Source organism: Nannobrachium achirus (genome assembly GCF_963921795.1).
Source record: "Nannobrachium achirus genome assembly, chromosome: 6".
NCBI lineage: Eukaryota > Metazoa > Chordata > Actinopteri > Myctophiformes > Myctophidae > Nannobrachium > Nannobrachium achirus.
The window spans coordinates 14757620-14779925 of NC_137815.1; the positions used below are offsets into that span (position 1 = coordinate 14757620).

Genomic DNA, 22306 nt, shown 5'->3' on the forward strand with positions numbered 1-22306 from the left:
TGTTAATCCACACATTAACTACTGTTTTTTTTTGTAACTCAATCCCCTGCCAGCATCCTACCTGCCAAAACTGACATCAGACCTTTCACATTGTGTGTGCGTGCGTGCGTGCGTGCGTGCGTGCGTGCGTGCGTGCGTGCGTGCGTGCGTGCGTGCGTGCGTGAGTTCGCGTACCTGCGTATGAAGGCTTCAAAAGCTTGGAAGCAGTATTCTCTAAGCTCATCATCTTCCACACTGGTGAATTTCACCACCATGGGTATCAGCTTCTCAAGGTGTTCACCTGTGACACGCACGCACGCACGCACACGCACGCACACGTGCACACACACACACACACACACACACACACACACACACACACACACACACCAAACTCAAAATCAAACACACTTACCATTTAGGGTGCAACGGTTGTTTTTGAAATGGGACTAGGTATAATGTAAGTATGACACAAAGTCCAAAAATCATAAAAAGTTGTATTAATTGCTGTTAATTGTTTTTAAATTGCTATTTTAAAACAAATCTGAAACAGTCTAACAAATGGAAATGTATATATGGAGCGACAGATCTGACCAACGCGATGGCCTCCCTGTCGACTGACAGTCGCCAGGCACTGAATGTAGGTCCGCGTCAGAGACGTGGGCGGGGCCTTGGCCAGCTCAACCAATAGGTGTTCAGTGAGCTGGGAGAAGAGGGCGGGGCTACAGCAAGGCACCAGGTGACCCAGGGCCAAGATGGAACGCTTCCGCACCGCCATTCTGGAGCTGGTTAACTGAGGGAATGCACATTCATTCAAATGAATAAAGAAGTAGCACTGAATATATGAAATCATATTAAACTGAAGATGAAGCTTGTGTCCTTAGACTGTGAAAAAACACAGAGGCCTGCACACAATATGCTGCACACAATTGCTTTTACTTAACATCACGTTAGTTAGTTTGTTTCTTTGTTTCTTTGTCATTGCAAAACATGTTAAATTTAACTTTTTGCTAAAAGGGGAAGTGTCCGGCACTAAAACACTTTACGGACAAGCTGCCTCCTTGGCACTGGGAGCATAGGTCTAGTTTTTACACACTTACCTGAGCCAATAAACTTGAGAGGAGAGAGCCGTGGAAGCTGACAAGGGAACCACTCAACCTGGAGGAAAAGTCAAAAGAACTCTTTGAACATCATTCATACTGAAGAGATGCAAAAAGTTCAAGAGGTTTCAAGGCCAGAGGTAAATAATAATACTTGCAGGTGAGTTAAAAGAAACAACATCAAAGCGGTGCGAGGTGTTTAGATCAGCTAATTTGAAACTTGGAGATACGAGGTTTCTGCCAACAATGTGACGATATTCATTGTCATTTTATGCTTAATTTAAACAGGAGACAAGGGTAGAGAGAGGGGAGACATGTAAAACATAATGGAGGTCACATTCAAACCCCTATAATGACTCAAAAGGAGCATACTGTAGGGATCAGTACACTAACTGGCTGCACCTCCAGGCACAAGTGGGGTCATTTGGGTCAGAGGTTCCTTCCTTCAGATTCAGATTCAGATTCAGATTTCTTTATTAACCATTGTGTAATACACATAGGAATTTGCTTTGGCATACTACATTTTTGCATTCAAATCATTTTTTCACATATAACATAAAAACAAAAAACCAACAAACACCAAACAACCGACAGAACGCAACACGTAGTCACCACAGCAGCCATGGGCGGCGCTATGTTGGGAGTGTTTGTGCAAAGCTTTAACGCCAATCGGACCAACGGTGCTGGAGATTATCTGCTCGCAGACACACGGCCAGTTGGCGGAGACAATAAATAAAGCTAAATGTAAACGTTACCTCCCCAACATGTCTGACAGGATGTCCAAGGCTTCCAGCTGCACTGACACGTCCTCCTGTTTCCCCATGGCACCGATCAGCTGGCAGGTGATCTTCTTACACACGCTGACCGTCAAGGTCACACCTGGCAACACATGTGGACATGGCTGGTTTGGAACAAAGCTTCCTAGGTAGGGATCATTTTTGAACAAAGCTTCCTAGGGAGCATTTGGAACAAAGCTTCCTAGCGAGCATTTTGAACAAAGCTTCCTAGGTACATAGGGAGCATTTTGGTTTGGAACAAAGCTTTCTAGGTAGGGAGCATTTCTGGGAAGTATTGCTGCCTCAGCCTGGACTGTCTCATTACTGTTAGAAGCATCGAAGACATCGAACTTAGAGGCTAAGCAAGGTTTTGAGCCCCTGCCCTTTTATCTGTCTGTAAAAAGTTCCCTCTCCAGACCATGAATGCTGTTTTTACTATGGTGATGAAAAAAATGCAAATGCACCCCTTTCCATGTCATACCTGATGGCAGCATTTAAGAGAATTGCCTTGTCCAAACTCTCCTGAACTTGAATGCAGCATCTTACGTTGAAAGAATTGCCCTCTCTGTGCAGGACCTCCAAGCTCACAACGCAACGTGCTGCGACGCGTTGTGAGCTTGGAGGTCTGCTATTTTCAATATTTCCACCAAAGGCCCTTTTAGAAATGTCAGCCCCTGCCTCTCTAACATTCTCTGCACATCCCCGATGGGGACCACCACTATATTGTCGGGTGGGTCCATCATAGGCCCACCGACACAATAGTGTCCGTTTTCAAAGCAGTTTATTACCAGTAAAGAGCAGGGATATCATTTAGCAGGAAGCACATTTTTGTTGGATACAGCCTTGAATGCAGGCCCAGGGAAAGTGTTTTCTTTCCCTGGGCCAAGCAGGACAGCCCGAGTCCTCTCTCAAAATATTATTATTCACAAGCAAACAAGAAAGAAGAGCAGCAAATAAAAGTACCTTTTATTTAAATAATTAAATCTGAATGGATGGCCAGGGACCACCTACAATACCTTTGCGGACCACCGGTTGAAAACCCTTGCCTTAGGGCAGCAAAAAAGAAAAGAAAAGCAAAAATATTTTTGGTATTTTTGAATTGGAATCCTGAATTATTATTGTTTTAGTTCGTTAAAAAATAGTGGAAATAGATTTCTAGTGGAAATAGCAGATCTACAAGCTCACAACGCGTCGCGATGCGACGCGTTGAGCTTGTAGATCGGCTATTTCCACTATCAATGTTATTTTTTTTAAGTAGTAAGTTGTCAAATATGTCAGTAATTTCTTTGCATATTTAGGTTATGTGTCATATCTACTATGTGCATCTTCAAAGCCTAAAAGCCAAACAGAAATGTAATTATCAACGACAAAAACACAATTTAATCGTTAATCGCAATTATTTGAGTGACAATTAATCGTCATGTAAAATGTCATATCGTGACAGCCCTAGAACTAACCAGATGAAGCAGGTGGAAGCTGTGCGATGACGGTCTTCAATCCCATGCTGGAGATGTCTCTGAGCTGCTCCTTGTCAGAGAGCATGTTGGCGCACAACGTGTCCACCATGGCCTCCACCTGGTACTCCTTCACCTTGCTCACCAGAGGCGCCAGGCTGCACAGCACATAGAAACAAGGGGCGTCACAAGGGGTAGGAAAGTGGGACTGAGTTACCAGGGCCCAAAGGTGGAGGGGCCCTAATAACTTTAGCTATTGAAAAATTAGTCTGGGATCACTTCACTTTACGGGGTTTGATCCGGTCGGGAGCGGAAACCACTTTACGTCATGTTGTAGTCCATAGACGGACTACACTTTGGCCAGAACTATAAACCGGATTCAGTTTTAACCCAAAATATTCCCCTGCACCCAAGGACATACTTTTAGGGCCGACCTAATAAACACCTTGATGAGGCGTAGTTTTGCTTTCGAAAAATTCGTTTGGTATGTGCATCTTTTAATCCAACTCGTAGCGACTGGCAAGACTACGTAGGCTACTCCAGCATTTTAAAAGGGATTGGGGAAACAAACAGGGGGAACCAAATCAAAGCGACGCCGCTTCTTCTAGTGGTTTCCGCGCTTTAGGCGGTCTGTTGTGAACGAACACCAGGCTCTCTCCCGGGAGAAAGCCTGGTAGGCGAGGTTATTGGAAAAATAGCAGATATACAAGCTCACAGCGCGGCACAGAGTGCCGCGCTGCGAGCCTGTAGATCTGCTATTTTTGAAAAGTCGTGAAAATGTGTGCAAATGTTTGAATATGTATTTTTTTAAGCGAACGTTTGTAACTCAAATTTTGTTTCCGGGGGGGGGGGGGGGGGGGGTCCCTGGAACTGAATATTTTGAGATGGGGGTCCGTGGCCAAATTCATATCATTTTGGGGGTCCTTCATGAAAAAGTTTGAGCATCACTGACATGGAAACATGGGTTTCTTGCACACCTTTTCACAATTTTTCAAAAATAGCAGATCTACAAGCTTGCAGCGCGGCACTCGGTGCCGCGCTGTGAGCTTGTATATCTGCTATTTTTCAATAGTTAACATTCATGGGGGGCCCACAGTGAATCCTTGTACCCAGGCCCAGAATTTGGTGTGACGCCCCTGCATAGAAACCCTTGCAGTCATACGGTGTATCTGAGTAGGGATGTGACGATAATGATTGTTTATCGCGGTAAAAAACACTCACGATAATCGTATCGTGAAGATTTAATATATCGTGATATCGTCCTCCGTCATGCACTGGGATCAATTCACCTTTTATTTGCCGAGCTGCATATCCGGTAGCACTAAAACCCTCTATAATTGGTAAAAGGTACTTATAATATACGTACTTGATACAAGTCTTTTTTTCACTCGCTATCAAATGTCTTTGCCAAAAAATACACGTGCCGCGTTGTGAGCTTGTATCGGCTATTTTTTGGCAAATGTTCTGCCCCAGAATAATGGATTTTGATTATCGCGATAATATCGTAAATCGCGATTTCTTTTGTCACAAAAATTGTGATATGAAACTTTCATATCGTCCAATCCCTATATCTGAGAGGTTTCTCAAGCTCTGCGTTTGCTCAGGATCAGCCCTCAATTCCTACCGTATATGTACCGTTAACGATCCCATCTCTAAGTGTCATCATCATTTTGTCTTCCAAGAACAGACAGTAACTATTACAGTATAGACTATAGAATGTCATAAAAAACATACTGTAGCATGCATGCACACAACAGTAATGCTGGAAAAAACTGCAGGTGCCCAGGCATAAGGAAAGCAACTGCTGACACAGTGTGTGTTGGGTTTTCTCGTGTACACCACTTGAAGGGTTGAGAAAGGTAAAGTGACATCTTGGTGTAATTATATTCTGTGTGCAATAGAGCAATAACATGATGAGGTCAGCCGGAAGTTACCTCCATCATGGGTTCTTATTGGACTTTTTGTATTGGGTTTTAAACATATACGTAAGCAGTGCAGCAAACAAAGAAAGGCCTATGATATTCACGTTTTGCTCAACAAGATAATCTCCACAAATCAACACTTTTCAAGATGTAGGCAACAAATCTCCTCGAATAACCACAGGCAACATGCCAGTGGAGATGGTGTGCAATCTGCAGGTTCTTCTCTATAACTCTGACAGTGCACAAATGCAACTAAATGGAGTCAAATGAACAGAGAGGACGTTAAGCAGTGTACCATTTGACAGCCAGGTTTTGCACTTCCCCGTTCTTGTCCTCCAGCAGTTTGAGCAGCATGGAGACCACCTTCCTCTCACTGTCCTCGTCCAGTTTGATGCTGTCCTTCTGCAGCTCCAGCATCAGGTCGTTGGTCGCCATGAACCTGCAGTACAGTTTAAAGTTTAGGCATTTAGCAGACGCTCTTAATCCAGAGCGATTTACAATAGGTCACACATCATCAATACATCAATACAATAAGCAAGGTAATACATCAACATCAATACATCAAATGCATAGAAATATCAATCTAGAAAAAAATAAAAAATGCTATCTATCTTTCATGTATGGTCATTGAAGGTAGGCGAGTGCTACAGTAAGTGCATTGGGCTTAGGTGGAGTCTGAAGAGGTGAGTCTTTAGGCCACAGCGGAAGCTAGTGAGTCTGTTGTTCTAAGTGCGACAGGGAGTATATTCCACAGTTTGGGGGCCAGGAGGGCGAATTGTCTAGGACGAGTGGATTTTTGTCCTGGGGTTTACACGTAAAAGACATGCCTCTGTCACCACACAACAGCAACTTCACTTTAGTTTCACATCAAAGGTTTGTAGTTAGTTTCTGTAAAAGAGTAGGTGAAATGATTTCCCGTGAATTTTAAATAACAAGATTAAGAATTAAAAATATCAAAACATAATGTGTGGTCTGAAAAATAAAGACAGATTATCTCACATGAACTCCACATTATCAGTTATTAATCACACACACACGCAATCAGTGAAGAACAGGAAGATACTGACATAATATTCTCAACTGTGTGTGCCCCTTCTAAACACTACAATGTATTATGTAGGTTATGAGTCACTATTATGACTGTCAAAAAGTGTCATCTCACTGTGTCATGCGGACGAGTTGCTTTATCATTGCTTACCTAAAATCTTTGTCTGTTGATGTCATTTTCTCCAACAGGTTGGAGATGTAGAAAGACACATTGGACATCTTGGTGGTTTTTCAACTGTCACAGCTAACAAGTAATGATTTGATGTTTAAATAAAGATATGATAAAGCATGTATTTCAGTCAGACAACATGGCGAGGCTGCAGCTTGGGGGGACAGCAGTTCACTGACAAAGTAGTTGGGAACCTGACACTTGTTGGACAACATAAAAATAGACATGGAGAACAGCCCATGTCAGTGGTTCTCAAAGTGGGGTCTGCGGACCGCCAGGGGTCCTTAAGGGGGGGTCCCCAGCCCAATGTGTTGATGTAGCACCACAGTCTCTGTTTAACAACTTTATTCCTACTTTATACTTTGGCTAGATCTGCTATTTTTGAACACTGTTGAAAAATCTTGCACATGAAGGGAGGGAAAAGAAAGTAGCCTACCAAGGAATTTTGGTATATTATTGACGTGTCTGTTTATTTTTTCTTCGCCTCATAAAAATGTGTTGCTAATCATTCATGTTTATCCATGAAGGCAGAACCTTGAATATCATGCTGACCTTAGAAAGAATCATGCAGTGTGGTCAATATTCACCCTACTGAGTCTGAGAGTGTGGAACCTCATCTTGGGAGAAGGACACTCTGTTGGTCTAAAAGCCATTTAGGCCTGAACGCAAATCTGTGTCACTTTAGATTTTAACCATTATTTTATGCTTTAACCATTAAAAAATAGCAGATCTACAAGCAAGCTTGTAGATCTGCTATTTTTGAAAAATCGTGAAAATGTGTGCAAGTCCTTGAATATTTTGAGTGTCTTTTAAATCCTTCAACGTTTTTTTGAAAAACCTATGTTTCTATGTCAGTGGTGCTCAAACTTTTTAATTCAAGGACCCCCATATCAAAATATTTCGTTCCAGGGACCCCCACTTTAAAAATACATATATTTAAATATTTGCACACATTTTCAGCTTGTATATCTGCTATTTTTAATTTTAGGCCTAAGGGTAAGCTACCAGTTTCACTTTCATTTCTCTGGAATAGAAGTATTATTGAAAGTTAATTGTCAAGTCTTGTCGGGGAGAAAAGAAAGCTAAAACTGCTTCAGCTTCTCCTATTAAATATTACAGACAAATTAGCAGATCAGACTAAAATAATTATGGCCCAGTTTAATACAATGGGTAATGCCCAATTATTTCCAACATAGGCTAATTATCTATCAGATGAATAAACACATTTACAATTTATAGGCATATTTGGCTCCTATCCAGTGTGAGTGACAAGTAGCCTACGAGATCAGAGCTGCCATGAACCCAGTCCAGTCAGCGTGTGCGTGTCTGTGTGTGTGTGTGCAATGCATTAATAAGTGCTTAAACTAAGCTGTAATACTTTAAGATACCACATAAACTCGCTAATAGGCCTAAAATAGCATCTCTGTGGACAAGAACATGCGAACACATAGCAACAACAAACTTAATATAGGCTACTTTTGCACTTTCTGGATTGTGTGAATTTGAAATGAATTATGAATAATGAATTAATTATTCACAATTAAGCAATCAATCAAATCAATCAGCCACTTAAAACCAATCCAGAGAGAAAGATTCAAATAGCTGATAATCCTTCATGGTCTCGTTGAGCTAAAATAGATTCTTAGCATAGACTATTCTTGGATGTTAGTGGTGCTCTGATAGAACTTAGATTGAGAACAGATGCCACCTGGTGGTGCATCATGGCTACTGCCATAACTTCATTCAACCATTCCTTTTTATATAGTAAATCATATTCTGGAGACTGACATTCAGTAATAGGGTCTTATATGATCAAAATAAGAACATTATAATGGTGTGTAAAAACAAAATCTCGCCCCCATTAACCACGTCATTCTAAACCCTATATAATGTGTTACCTCAAGTACTAGAAGCCCACAACCTGTCACAGCCTTTTAAGCAAGCAATCTGCTATTGCAAAGGTTCCTCTATTTATTTTTACTCAAGGTTCAATAGGGATGCTAGGATTTCATGTGTGTATCCCATTTAGTCCGAAACCCCTATACGTAACTATACCTTTCAATACAGGAACTGGACCCTTTGGGGGTTGTTATTGTTATGTACAGTATAACGTTTTTAGAATCTGCCTCAGGTCTAAATGGGTTAAAGAGGGCCACACATATATACTGTAGCCTCAGAAGCCAAAATGGATTAGGACTCCTAAGACATCAAATTGACCTTGAAGGGCCATCACAGATGGCCAACCAGCATGTGGGCACCCTAATGGTCCCTGTCATTTTCAATATAATTTGGCAATGGAGGGTTATAAAGGGTATAAAAAATACTTCCATTTGGCAAGAACCGTTTGAATGGTAGGCCTTGAGTAAACCATTTCTGTCTCATCTTTTGAAGACCTACATGATCAGGTTCTGATTTGTTGTTGGACAGCAATAATGAAGCTACACAGCAAAAAGATTGACTTGAGGTCTACAATTGGAGACCATTAAAACCCAGCATCTTGTTTGGTGCGGCAACCTTTCGCAGAAAATAGCAAAGCTTGTCGATCGGCTGTCCTCAGCGAATACCCACAATAACAGAGAAGGCACTAGTCTAGACCAGGGGTTCCCAAACCTTTTTGTCTCAGGGCACCCCATAAATATTTTTTTAATCCGAGGCACCCCTACAATATAATTTTCACTCCCAGCACCTTATATTTATAGCATATCGTTGTTGTCGGGTGGAAAACTTGTATTTATCATCTATAAAATGTACTAAACTAGTGAAAACAGCAGATCTACAAGCACACAACATCGCGAGGCGTTGTGTGCTTGTAGATCGGCTGTTTTCACTAGTTTTGTGCGACAGTCTTGTATGATGAAGCAGGGCTTTGCTTTACCAAAATACGTACACATTTGAAACTTGGAGATAAGGCTTCTGCCCGACAGTGACGATATTTTAGTGATTATGTTGCGAGGAAAACGTTGAGATAATTGACATTTTGGTCCAAATAAATTCCAAATATTATGGCACCCCTGGACTGCCATCACGGCACCCCAGGGTGCCCCGTCACCCACTTTGAAAACCCCTGGTCTAGAGTCCTGAAGGACATCAATTCCGTAAAACACCAGCTTTTCACAAATAATGTAATCGCACCACGAGAATGTCACATCTCACCACTTAATCACATTTGTTTGCGTTAACTTTATTCAGAAAATTGAAATAAAAATACACATGACATATAAAAACAAACGGGCAAAAACAAAGTCCTGATTTGTTTCATGGAGTTCTGCCAGACATTCATTCACCATTCTCCATGGAGACTTCCTGGTTGTTTTCATCGCTGTCTGATTTCTCATCATCTAGAAAATAGAACAAAACAATTAACAGCAAGGTCATTCTATTTCTATCCTTCCATGATCACATTCTGGGAGCTATCAACCAAATGTTTCTGGAGGACCAAGAATGCAACAGATGCCCACTTCCCCATTACTTGAACCAAAAAAAGCAAAGTAACAGGAAATCATAACTTAAACCAAGAAGGTTCATGACGTAATCGTCTAATCGCAATGATTTGACATAATCGTGATTATGTTTCATAATCGTCATCTTTTTTTTAAAGTAAAAAATAGTGGAAATAGCCGATCTACAAGCTCAACGCGTCGCAAGCTATTAGATCGGCTATTTCGACTATCAATGTTCTTTTTTAAGTATAAAGTTGTCAAATATGTCAGTAATTTCTTTGTATAATTAGGTTATGTGTTATATCTACCATGTGCAACTTCAAAGCCTGTCAACGACAAAAACACAATTAAATCGGTAATCGCAATTATTTGAGTGACAATTAATCGTCATGTAAAATGTCATGATCGTGACAGCCCTATGACCGAGCCTGATGAATATACGTCTGTATCAATGAAGGTAACATCACGTGATGTAAAACGTCTATAAATAGCACAGTCTAAAGTGTTCCAAGTCAGTTCTCCTCTATGGATCAGAGACATGGAGAGTGACCAATACCAAACCAGCAACAAACTCCAGACTTTTGTTATCAAATGCCTAAGACACATCCTGATCATCGGGTGGTCCGATAAAATAACGCAAACGCCAGCCTGTTGGAGAGAGAAGCAACCAAAAGTCCACCAGCCCAAACGTGAAGAGAAGTGGGGGTGGATTGGACACACCATCCCAAAACAAACTGACAAGTCAAGCACTGGACTCAAATCCACAGGGCAAAGCAAAAGAGGGGAGGTCCAAACAGACCTGGAGAAGATCAGTCCAGAGTGTGGCAAAGACAACCAGACTATTGTGGGCCCAGCTGAAGAAAACTGCCCAAAATGGGGTGTTATTGCAGCCCTATGCTCCATCTAGGAGCCTACAGAAATAAGTCAAGTGAATTGTCTAATACTAACAACAACAAATTAATCAAATATGCTTAAATGTTGTTTTTTTATTTCCCCATGAGACCATCTGAAAATTGTATACACACTGCAAATTTGCATTACATTTGACAACCTTTTAAATACTTTTTAAGTATTGTGAACTTGGTTTGTTGCTGAACTTGTGGATTATTGTGCAATTGAGATAGCAGCGGGAATTGAGAACATGCATCTGAACAGCAAAGCCCATTTCCACATTAAAGGAGCTAGTCAACTTTTTCTTGAAAAACGGATGTTTCGAAAATATTTTATAAAAAAATAAGCTTCAAATATGTGTTTCTATTCAAAAATGACCGACACTTTGTTTACCTTCTATCAAAGAATAGACTAGAATGTAAACAAAGTGTCGGCCCGACAATGGCCAAAATGATTATTTTATCATTATGTTACGCTTTTTTTGTGGTCATTTTTGAATTGAAACACATATATGAAGCTTATTTTTTTATAAAATATTTTCGAAACATTTTTATTTTAGCATCCGTTTTTCAAGAAAAAGTTGACTATAGCTCCTTTAACATTTAGTTAAGCGCTTCTCATCCATGTTGGAATCATAATTGCAGTATTCCAAGTAGCAGTCAGGTCGGGACGGGACACAACCAATAAAACCCTCAACTCCCTCAAACAGCAAACTATTCGAGGGGTAAATGACATTACTGATCAGTTCATTACTGCTCACGGAAATTCATCATAGTCTGATTGAAACTTTTAATCATCCTTTCTTACTTGCGTAACTGTATGCCAAAATTATGGTATCGGGGGCCGCGCAGTCAATGAGACAACCTTGTAAAATAGCGTTTCTTTGGAAAAGTGAAAATATGTAGATTAAAAAATAAACTGCATGATCGAAAATAGCATTTGCGGTTCCATCATCGTCAAGCTAGGCTTCTACATTCCTGCTGGTCCTGAGCCAAACAAAATGTTATTTAGTTTTAGCACAGAATGATCTGCACAAAGTGAATAATGTCCCAAAACCAGACCCGTTTAGAAGGGTTTGTTAAGTTGCAATCTGTACATTTTACAGCCTCTCCTGATGAATACATGTAACTGCAACACCCTAGATCCCCAGTCTACTGCATCGAAGACCAAACATCTATTACTGGGTTCACACTAGCTGATACAAAGATACAAAGCTACACAACATACAGTATAATGTAGTTTGCATCTTTGTAGATGAAGCTGAAACTAGCTAGACTTCTTTTTTGTAACTTTGCAGCTGTTGTAGCTTTTGTAACAGCTACAAGTCCGATGTATCTTTGTATCTTCATGTTGCTGGTATCCATTGAAAATAAATGGTACATAAAAAAATAACATTTAATTACAATTACCACTGTTGAACACTATGTAACTATCTGTAACCCCATACTGAATGCTGTACATATGTCAGTTAGTTTGAGATTCAGTTAGATTGAGACCAGGAGCGCTCGTTGAGTGGCGTGAGGCGGAGCAAGCGGTGGCTTTGTTAGGGTTAGGCATAGTAAGCTAATGGATAAACACAGTTGAGCTAGGCTGGTAGGTAAACAAAGACGGGCCATCTTGTGGTGATTACGCAGAATTACACAGGTGTGTTGATAAGTGACTATCAAAGTGAATTGATCAGGTGGTGGTAGGGGGGTGTGGTGAACTACAAAACGAGCACTCCTACCCCAATCTAACTGAGTTACCCAAACTAACTGTAACATAATATATACCCCTATGAACCATACTGTATACCCCCATGAACCTGAACCAAATGTGTGAAAATGTAAACATCGTAGTCAAGAATCTATCTGCATGAGCTGTGTGTGTTTGTGTTTTTTTATGTCTCATTAAAAAAAAACAATAACAATATTTTTAAAAAATGGGGGGAAAAAGAAGAATAAAAATAATGTTAGCTTGCAGTGTTGTAGCTGCCAGTGTGAACCATGAGGCACTACTACTTGTCAACCAGTAGGTGTCCTCGTCCTACCACACATTTCTCATTCTTTCTTTGGAAGAGAAGGCAGACCTTTTCCAACCACAGCAGATGTGCTAGTTATACATTAACATACCGCTATCCTCCATACAGATTTGTCATTTATCTGGTTAAAATTATGTTTTATTCATTGAAACAAGTTCCAGGCTAGAGCTTTAACGAACCCTCCCTGCATGTGGTTGTGTGTTCTGCTTTGGACACTTTGCAAAAAAAAAGAAAGAACATGGCCTTGGGACGGTGCTGGGTCTGGCGTTGGTGACTGGATTATTGAGTTCAAGGCTTTTACATGCAAATATTTGCATATTAAAAAAAGTCACTTGGACTTCATCACAACACAATGAACATGCCAGTCTCACGGTCATTTGAAGCGACTTCTACAATAACAGACATCGAAAACAGTTGTGCCACTTCAATGGCACACAATAATACTAATTGCGGTAGCAGATTTACGGTACATGGACACACACACACGCAACACCATGCTTTATGTGTTGCATTTTCTGGTTACTCTAAAACCACAGGATAAAAGCGTTTTGGCCAGTAATCAGAGATACCCCCTACTCAACTTTTCCAAAAGAATACTGTCTTGTGAATACTGCATTGTGACCACTGTCACAATGCACACATGAATTTGATTATGAACTAATAAAGCTACTGAGTTTAAGGCAAATAGTTTGAATATTTTGATTTAGATGTTTCCACGTTAATTTGGTCTAGGTCTAGGATGGCATAATGTTGGATGTATCGATAGATCTTAACCACATTAGTGTTTTCAGTGTATTCTTTAGCAGACATGCTCACCTGTGAATGAAGCCTGCATTTTAAGTCGGTCAGAACAAGACCATCTTTAATGTAAAGGTTGCAGAATTTAAGCTTGTCAACAAATTGATAATATTCAAGTCTTTTATAAACGCATTTGGTCTCACTCTAAAAGTGACTTGCCAGTCACATTCCTCTCTGCTGCCACAGCTTTGTTTGTAACTTAATAAACGCAACGCCTTGCTGCTTTTTGGTTGGAATTCCTGCGAGTAGGATAATACTGCTGGTCAAAGCTCGCGATACATGACGTTGTGTCATGTGGTAGAAATATTTATAGAGTAACAAATATGTGTATGTAGTTAAAGAAAATCTCACAATCCAAAGTAGGCTACTTTACATGTACCTGCAGCTGTCAATCCAATAGCTGACATCCATGGACTGTGACTTCTACCTCTCTGTGTCAGCATATAATCTGTCCTAAAGTGTGACTATACATGGTCATTGCTAATTTAACCAGTCAATCTTATTATATACTGTATGATACTTAGTATAGCATGTTCATGTGTATCTCCATCTAGGGAGAGCACCTTGGTGTATAAGAGGTGTCCTATATGACACTTCAGGAGGTCTTCTGCCCCACAGGGCAAAGTTCGGGCCGGCAGGTCAGAGCTCTGTATGCTGTATGCTGTTTCTCTGTTGCTGTTTCCCTGTTGCTGAAATCTTCAATAAATGGTTGACTTCACCCTGACTGGATATTAATATTTTTCTAGCATAGTCACTCGTACACAGAGTATCTGTTACAAACAAATGCGAGACTGGGGGGCAGACGACCGCTGATTAGGACTTAATCATGCGGATGATGCTATTCAAAGAGAAGACAAGTTTGTACATAATACATATGGAGCAGTTTCGATGAACCATGAAAGATCGGGGATTTAGTCGTTTGAGTCAGACGTGAAGTTTCAGAGGCTTATCAGAACGGAGTAGCTCACAGTGACCTTATAACATGATAGCTATAGTATGTTTCTGTTTACTCACTCTCCACCAGTGTCTGTTGTAGTTCCTGGATGGTACTGAGGAGGACATGGAACTGCTTCTTCCTCAACTCCAACTGAATGGAGGAAAGAGAGAGAGATAAAATATGAAAACCAATTACCACCAGCTTAACACAAACTTAGCTAGGTGGACTTGAAAGGAAACACACGCATTTGGCCGTACCTTCGCATCCACATTCTCTTTCATGTTGGAAAGCTGCTGAAGTTCCTTGTCAAGTGCCTCCAACTGCCTGTGGGGAGAACGAAATCAAACAAGAAGTTCAAACATCATTTATAAAAAAAAAAAAAAAAAAAAAAAAGAAATTGCCAAACCCCATCCCATCTGCCGGCGGTAAACTCACTTTAGTGTTTCATGTCGATCTGGGTGCTGCTGAATAACCTTGGCCAGAGCGTCATATTCTGGAAAACGAGACGTATTCATAACAATTTAATCACCACATGAAAATATTAGTATGCGTAGCGCAGTTGTGAACCGTAAAGCAGTGAACATCATTTCATTCAGAACTTCGCATGAGTGGATGTAGGGCTGGGCTGGGCAATATCAACATTGTGATACGAGACTAGATTACCCATTCATTATTACTTTAACCATTATTTATGCTTTAACTAATAAAAAAATAGCAGATCTGCAAGCTCACAGCACGGCAACGAGTGCCGCTCTGCGAGCTTGAAGATCTGCTAACCCACAATTTTTCCCAAATAGCAGCTGTGAGCTTGTATATCTGCTATTTTTCAATAGCTAAAGCATAAAATAATTCCATTTGGGGCAGCAGTGGCTCAGGAGGTAGAGTGGCTGTCTTGGAATCCAAAGTACACGATTCCCGGCTCATCCTGGCCGCATGTCAAAAGTGAACCCTTTAGCCCTTATCAGAGTCTGCGGTGAAGAGCCTATCACCGCAAATTTTAGGTGATAGTGGAGGCAAGTGGAGGCCATCATAGTCAGTCACGGTGAAGTCCTATCACTGTGACTGACTGGTCTAGATCGACCAATCAGTGAACGGGGTGATTGGCCGATCTGTCTAATAGTAAAAACAGAGATGTGTCGGGGTTCGCGGTGGATAGCTCTTCACCGCGAGGAATGACGTAATGTTGTAGTTTTATGACTTAAAAAGACTACACCGCGGTGGATAGCTTATCACCGTGGTGCCTACTATGATAGGGGCTTTAGTTGCTCCTGATGAACAGGTTGGTGCCTTGCATGGCTTCCTCTGCCATCGTTGTGTGAATGGCAATGGGTGAATGTGAAGTGCATCGTAAAGCGGTTTGGAGAAACGCGCTATATAAATGCAGGCCATTTACAATTATCGTCTGGAATTATTAAGATTGTGATATGGCATAAGTGTCGTCTTCTCCTGGTTTTCAAAGTTAAGTTAACGTAAATGAATGTAATTGTATTAACATATCTGTCAGTTCTATTGTTCTATTGTTTGCCTTTACCACTCAGGATCAGGAAGCCCCTCTCACCCTGGAAATGGTCCCCTCAGGAGGGCGCTTCCGTGCCATAGGGACCAAGACCACTCGTCACCTGAATAGCTTTTTCCCCAAGGGCCGTTTCCCTCCTGAATAAGGACCTCTCCTCCACCACCCCCCGTCGTTCGGTTGTGTCTTTTTAGCTAGTTTTTAATTCTACTGATGTTTTTAAAGACTCTAATGATGTTTCACGTACACTGTAGTTTTTATTATGGGTTATATCATGTCCTGAGTTTCTTGTCTTAAATGTGTTCTGTCTGTGTTTTTTTTTATCTGTTGAGCTGTGCTGCAACACCACAATTAATTCTTGTGTGTCCTTGTGATGCATTTGGCAATAATGTGTTTCTGATTCTGATTAGTTAGTATATAGGCATTACTGCTGGTCGATATGAATGAAATTCTGCATAGACAGTCATCCCCAAATATGGATAGAGGTTGTTGTAAAGCTGCCACGCTCGTCTCACCTTGTCGATTCTTTCGTATTCTCTTTGCCCTCTGAATCTCCTTCTTGCATTCTGATATCTTGTCGTGTGCAGATGTGATGTTTTCTTCTACAGCGCGTAAACAGAAGGCGGTGAGAATGTTATACACATAAACTACCTCATATTCATTGACACAATTGGCCTCCCAGAAAATTACAATTCATTCACATTTCAATTGAGTTCTAAATGAGTGTGTGTGTGTGTGTGTGTGTGTAGAGTATAAGACAAACTATACAGACAAGCTGTTAACCCACCTATATTTGTGTATATCTTCTCGTAGTTCTCCATTTCACGGAGGTTCATGTCATAAACCATCAACGTCTTCCCCATGGAGAACTCACACTGGGCCAACGTGCCAAGCATCCTCTGGTATTGTGTGAACCTGCACATACATAAACACATGATAAAGAAATACGTCAGCGTTCATTTATCCATTTGTAACTCCAAGACACAGCAGGTCCACTCATTTGAATCTGGGCCCACACAGATTTACAGCTTCCTGCACTGTATACATTCACAGACCTCCTTTATGTCAGTCAATCAAAAACAACTATGGAGGGAATCATCATCATCATACCCGGAAGTTATGCGGGAACACCTACAGAGTGGCAAAAAACTACTTTCTGGCCTTGACAGCCCATAGATCCAGTCCTATCTGATTGCATTAAACAACATTAAACAACGTTAAACTCACTTTGCCATTCATTTTATGCATGCGCATACCCTCCATTTATACCCACTGATAAAAGCTGCTGAATGGTATAGCACATACTGTATTAAGATAGGAATGGCCCGACTACATTGCTGCATATCAAATTGTCCAGTGTGTACTGTAACCTAAAGTACTGTAGCCTATGAGCTACTTTTTAAACCACCGTTAATGAGACAAGACAGGTTTTAACTTTTGAGAAGTGAAGTGAGTTCGGTTGACACCAAGACAGGACAGAAGACAGTGGGAAGATAATAAAGCATTTTTGTAATAAACAGAAAATGTATGCCTCATCTGTAACAACTGCACGGTCTGTTTTCACAAAGCCTGGTGGCAAAGTTAATTCCACCTCTATAGCCTCCCATCATGTGTGTGTCACATTCTTGCCAAACACAAGAAAACATTTCGGGATGGCGACATATTATTATAAAGGAGGCACGCAGCTTTCAAGACTGTCTGAGGCAGTTACAACCACGCATGATATCGTTGCTGTCGGGTGGAAGCCTTGTATGTCCAAAACGGTTACTTTTCACAAAATGGAATAGAATAACCTGTGTTCCAGTGGTTAAAATATAGTTATTATTTAGTCACAACACAAGCACGTGGGACCAACTAGTTACAGGAGAGCTTTGGTTTTGTATGTTGTATTTGTCTGCGTATATGCATGGATGTATTGTTGCACTGTTCCGTTTACTACGCTCTCTGTATATTTTTTGACAAGTACCCCCTCGAAAACGAGATGATACATCTCAAGGGGTTTATCCCTTCAATAAAAGGTACATAATTGTAGAAACACCACAAAAAGGTACACAGATAGCCGATCTACAAGCTTTTACAAAAACAAATACAGAGATATCCACCTGTTTCCGCGAGAATTTACTTTAGCATTATCTGTGGGACACTTCCGGAGAACAGCAGACATACAAGCTCACGTCACGTCGCAGATGCAACCGTTGTGAGCTTGTAGATCACACTCGGCTGCGGCGCCGGACATGAACCATGTAGCACGTAGGGCTAGGTCTACGATGGTTCTTTCTGCAAATATCATTGACCGCTCGTTTTGTATGTCCGTGATAAAAGCAACGTATTCAATGCAGGGATGGGACGATATGAAAATTACGTGTCACGATTATTGTGCAATATAATAATATAATCAAAATATGCTTAACCCATTTAGGCATAGAATTATTGAATGCTTTAACCAGTGAAAAATAGCAGATATACAAGCTCGCAGCGCGGCACCGAGTGCCACGCTGCGAGCTTGTAGATCTGCTATTTTTGAAAAAGTCGTGAAAATGTGTGCAAGTCTTTGAATATACAGTATGTATTTTCAAAGCAAACGTTTGTAACTCAAATTTTGCTTCTGGGTCGGGTGGTCCCTGGAACTAAATATTTTGAGATGCAGGTCCGTGGCCGAATACATATCATTTTGGGGGTCCTTCACATGAAAAAGTTTGAGAACCACTGACATAGTAGTCTCTCAAGAACAGACTAACTGAGCTCCATTTAAGTGAAAAGGACCTTTTCTTTGACAATGGCTAGCCAGATTGCTGACATAGAAACATAGGTTTTTCAAAAAGGATTCAAAAGACACTTATAGAATCGGGTTAACCACTTGAACCCCCAGAATCTCTGTTCTGGGGGGAAGCCGAGCTTATAGATCTGCTATTTTTGCAGAATCGAGTTGTGTAGAGTGAAGTGAAATCATACCAAATGCACTCTTCAGCAGGTAATTTTTATCAAGTATAGAGGGTTTAAGTGGTACGTAATTTGCAGCTCAACAAAAGATAATTCATCCCAGTGTGAGACGGAGGACAATTTCACGCTAAATTTAAATCCCCGCAATGCGATTATTGTGAGGGGTGTTTTATCGCGATAAACGGTAACAGCGATTATCGTCCCATCCCTGATTCAAAGGTCTCCAGCGTTTACCCTTCCTCGGGGGTCCCGGGTGAGCTGCACCACTTGGTGAAGCTCTTGAGGAGGACGTTGATACGTCGGTCGTCTCCAGCTCCATCGCCGTCGATAAGGAGACGCTTTCTGATCACTTCGTCTAGACGACACAAGGAGGAGAACAGTGAGTGAATAACTTGAAGGGAAGGGTGGGCACCTATGCATGTAGCCGCGCATTGCAACACTAGATTTAGATAAACTCACCAATATTGCAGCCTTACGGAACGCTTGAATTATCGTCTTTCTATCTGCAAAGTGTTTGTTTCATAAAAATCCACCATAGACATGTTATGAGCTACTTTCTGTCAAGAACTCCGAGCAGATATAGTTTTTTTTCCTAAGTGTTGAACTTTGGAAGCGCTCATCTTCAGTAACACAACATCCCGCTGTCTCCTGTATTATGTGACATTTAGAACCAGGTGGTACACTGTGACAAACTCAAACACTTAGTGTTTTGATACATGCATAATTTCTTGACAGAAAGTAGCTCATAACATACGGTGGGGTTTTTAAGAAACAAACACTTTGCAGATAGAAAGAGGATACTTTGAGCTTTCCATACAGCCGTAATATTGGTGAGTTTGACGTTGTTTAATACAATCAGATAGCAAAAACAAAAACTGTTTTGATGCATCGGCTGCCTATGGGAGGTATTGCAAGTTTGCAACCCTAGATTCAACAGATTAAAATAAAATCTAGTGTTGCAAATAATGTGTGGCTAAAGTAACAAAACGATGGACATAAAATATAGGCAAGCAAGAAGGTACAGATACAGGAAGAGTGGGCCCCTCAATGTTAAACTGGCTACTAACTTCTTCCTGGATAAAGATACATCATTTGGAAAATGTCCTGAAGTCATGTAAAGTAAGCATGATTTGAACAAGCACAGTACACAATTATCAGTCCTAAATTTACCCTTCAACTTCTTAGGTTTATGGAGATAACGACTGGCTAGCCATAGGTTTTGCAGCAGAAATATTACACTTATAGACACCTTTCCAAATTCTAACTTCCTAACCCTATTATTGTTAGTTAACATTGTTTTTTATAAAATAGCCAATTTAACATTGAGGCGTCTAATGTCCAGGTGCCCACTCTACTACTACTACCCCTGCGAGGCTAACGTTAGCCACCTAGCATGGTCACTTCAGCTAAACATAAAACATAATAAGGTTTCTCTGCTTCGTTTCTCTTCACCAGTGTGATCGACATTACACTCGTCACTGTTCTCTACAGACAGTAAAGGACTTAAACTGATGATAAATGCACCATAACGGCTCACCGTCTGTTACAGCTCCCATGTTTTGTTGTCTGCAAAGTGAACAATAAACTTTATTGAAACAACAGGAAGGAAGTTCTTACTCTTCTTCTTTGGTGTTAGGTTGGTAAAACAGCTATTCACCACATTACCGCCGCCAACTGGACTGGAGTGTGATAACGGAGATGACATAAATGAATGAAATGATGAAATAAAACCAAACAAAACAACTATTCTGTGTTAATTAATTCCATAAACGTAATAATAAACAACAGGGAGTGGGCATGGCGGCACCTCCTCCATCTCAGTGGTTCTCAACATTTTCAGGCCACGACCCCCAAAATAATCACATTTTAACTGGGGACCCCCCCACCCTGACGACTACTAGACGAGCACTAAGAGTTGGGGCATTACATAATACTGTACTATTGTGAAAATAGCAGATCTACATGCTCACAACGCCTCATGTTGCGAGGCATTGTGAGCATGTACTGCTATTTTCACAATTTCTTACTCTAATATTTGACAATTTGTCCATTCTTTAATTTGTCATTTTAGTGTCTCAGTGGTTCTCAAACTTGGGCCTGGAGACAGTGCTTGAGGGGGGTTGAGCTAAATAGTATCCATAATCAGTTCAATGACCACTTTAACCCCTATATACACATAGTGAGAGTGTTTTCTGCTGGTGCGTTCGGAAATGTGCACCGGGTGTGTGCTCAGTGTAGTGAGTGCCTAAACCCAACCCTAATCCTAACCCTAACCTCAGTAAAACTATGCCTAAACTCAACCCTAACCCTAACCTTAACCTCAGTAAAACTATGCCTAAACCTAACCCTAACCCCTAACCCTAACCACACCCGGTGCGCATTTCCGAACGCACCCTTTGATACACTCGGACTGAAACACCAGCAGAAAACACTCTCCCATACACATACAAGCTCACAGACAAAGCTCACAATGAGTGTTAAAAAAATAGTCTTCAAGCACTAATTTTGCATCTTGTAGAACATAGATAGACATAGCACGTCAGAGAGCAATCTTTGCTGGTCACTGCTACCACTCCAAGGATCAAGTAATATCAGTTATCCTGCTATGGCGGCTCCCCCAATCGTTCAGAGGAAACAAGGCCTCATACATATCCTGACACCATCTCCAGGGACACAGGACTTGCATTCCAAGAACTGGGAGCAGTAATGGCCAACAGGACCCGATGGAAAGACGTGGCATCTAGGATCTCGACGACAGTCGAAGGATGATGATGATGATGATGATGATGATGAGAGTTATAAAAGAAAGTGTATAACCAGTATAGAACTTGATTGATTGATTGATTGATTGATTGATTGATTGATTGATTGATTGATTGATTGATTGGAGTATTATTAGAAGTTTTGCATATAAGGTACAGTTTCATGACAGTACAGTTTACTGATACAAGGTCAACTAAAAGGAAACTCAGGTAAGACAGGCTTATCATATTCGTATTTCCATTGAGATCCTTTAAGAACACAGCAGTAGATATTTATCAGAAAAGTACAACAAAATATCAGAAAAACAAAACAGTGCAAAATAAAACAATATTTACAATAGGAGGGTCAGGTCAGAGGGAGGGTAAGGTTAGGCTATAGGTTTATTGTTACAGTTGTGACCGCCTGCCGCCTTCAAGTGGTTTTTCAGGGCGGTTTTAGTGGTATAGCAGGAGAACGAATTTGACCCTTTGTTTGAGCTGAATCTGGGTTGAACATGATCTGTGGCGCTGCCTCTGGTGTTGAAATTGTGGACATCCATTGTGGGGAGGGAGTCGGGG

The 22306-nt window shown here is 40.9% G+C and overlaps 2 protein-coding genes across 2 annotated transcripts in view; both read right to left on the reverse strand.

Annotated features, from left to right (window-relative positions):
- The window catches only part of LOC308286829 (cullin-associated NEDD8-dissociated protein 1-like), a gene marked incomplete at its 5' end in the record, with an annotated part of 34838 nt that extends 28341 nt beyond the window's left edge, over positions 1 to 6497 (reverse strand). Inside the window, 7 exons of the mRNA XM_080727952.1 lie at positions 175 to 280; positions 574 to 772; positions 1080 to 1137; positions 1835 to 1958; positions 3313 to 3467; positions 5527 to 5670; positions 6430 to 6497. Of these exons, the coding sequence (XP_080584078.1) occupies positions 175 to 280; positions 574 to 772; positions 1080 to 1137; positions 1835 to 1958; positions 3313 to 3467; positions 5527 to 5670; positions 6430 to 6497 (854 nt within the window). The remainder of the gene's footprint in view (positions 1 to 174; positions 281 to 573; positions 773 to 1079; positions 1138 to 1834; positions 1959 to 3312; positions 3468 to 5526; positions 5671 to 6429) is intronic.
- A 3117-nt stretch (positions 6498 to 9614) lies between these two features.
- Positions 9615 to 20549, reverse strand: thoc7 (THO complex 7). The gene is made up of 8 exons (XM_080727794.1): positions 20524 to 20549; positions 19221 to 19341; positions 16834 to 16961; positions 16562 to 16648; positions 14969 to 15026; positions 14791 to 14857; positions 14611 to 14683; positions 9615 to 9785 (listed from the first exon to the last, which is right to left on the reverse strand). The coding sequence occupies exons 1-8, from the start codon at positions 20540 to 20542 to the stop codon at positions 9724 to 9726; spliced, it is 615 nt and encodes a 204-aa protein (XP_080583920.1). The 5' UTR covers positions 20543 to 20549; the 3' UTR covers positions 9615 to 9723.
- Between the last annotated feature and the right edge of the window lie 1757 nt (positions 20550 to 22306).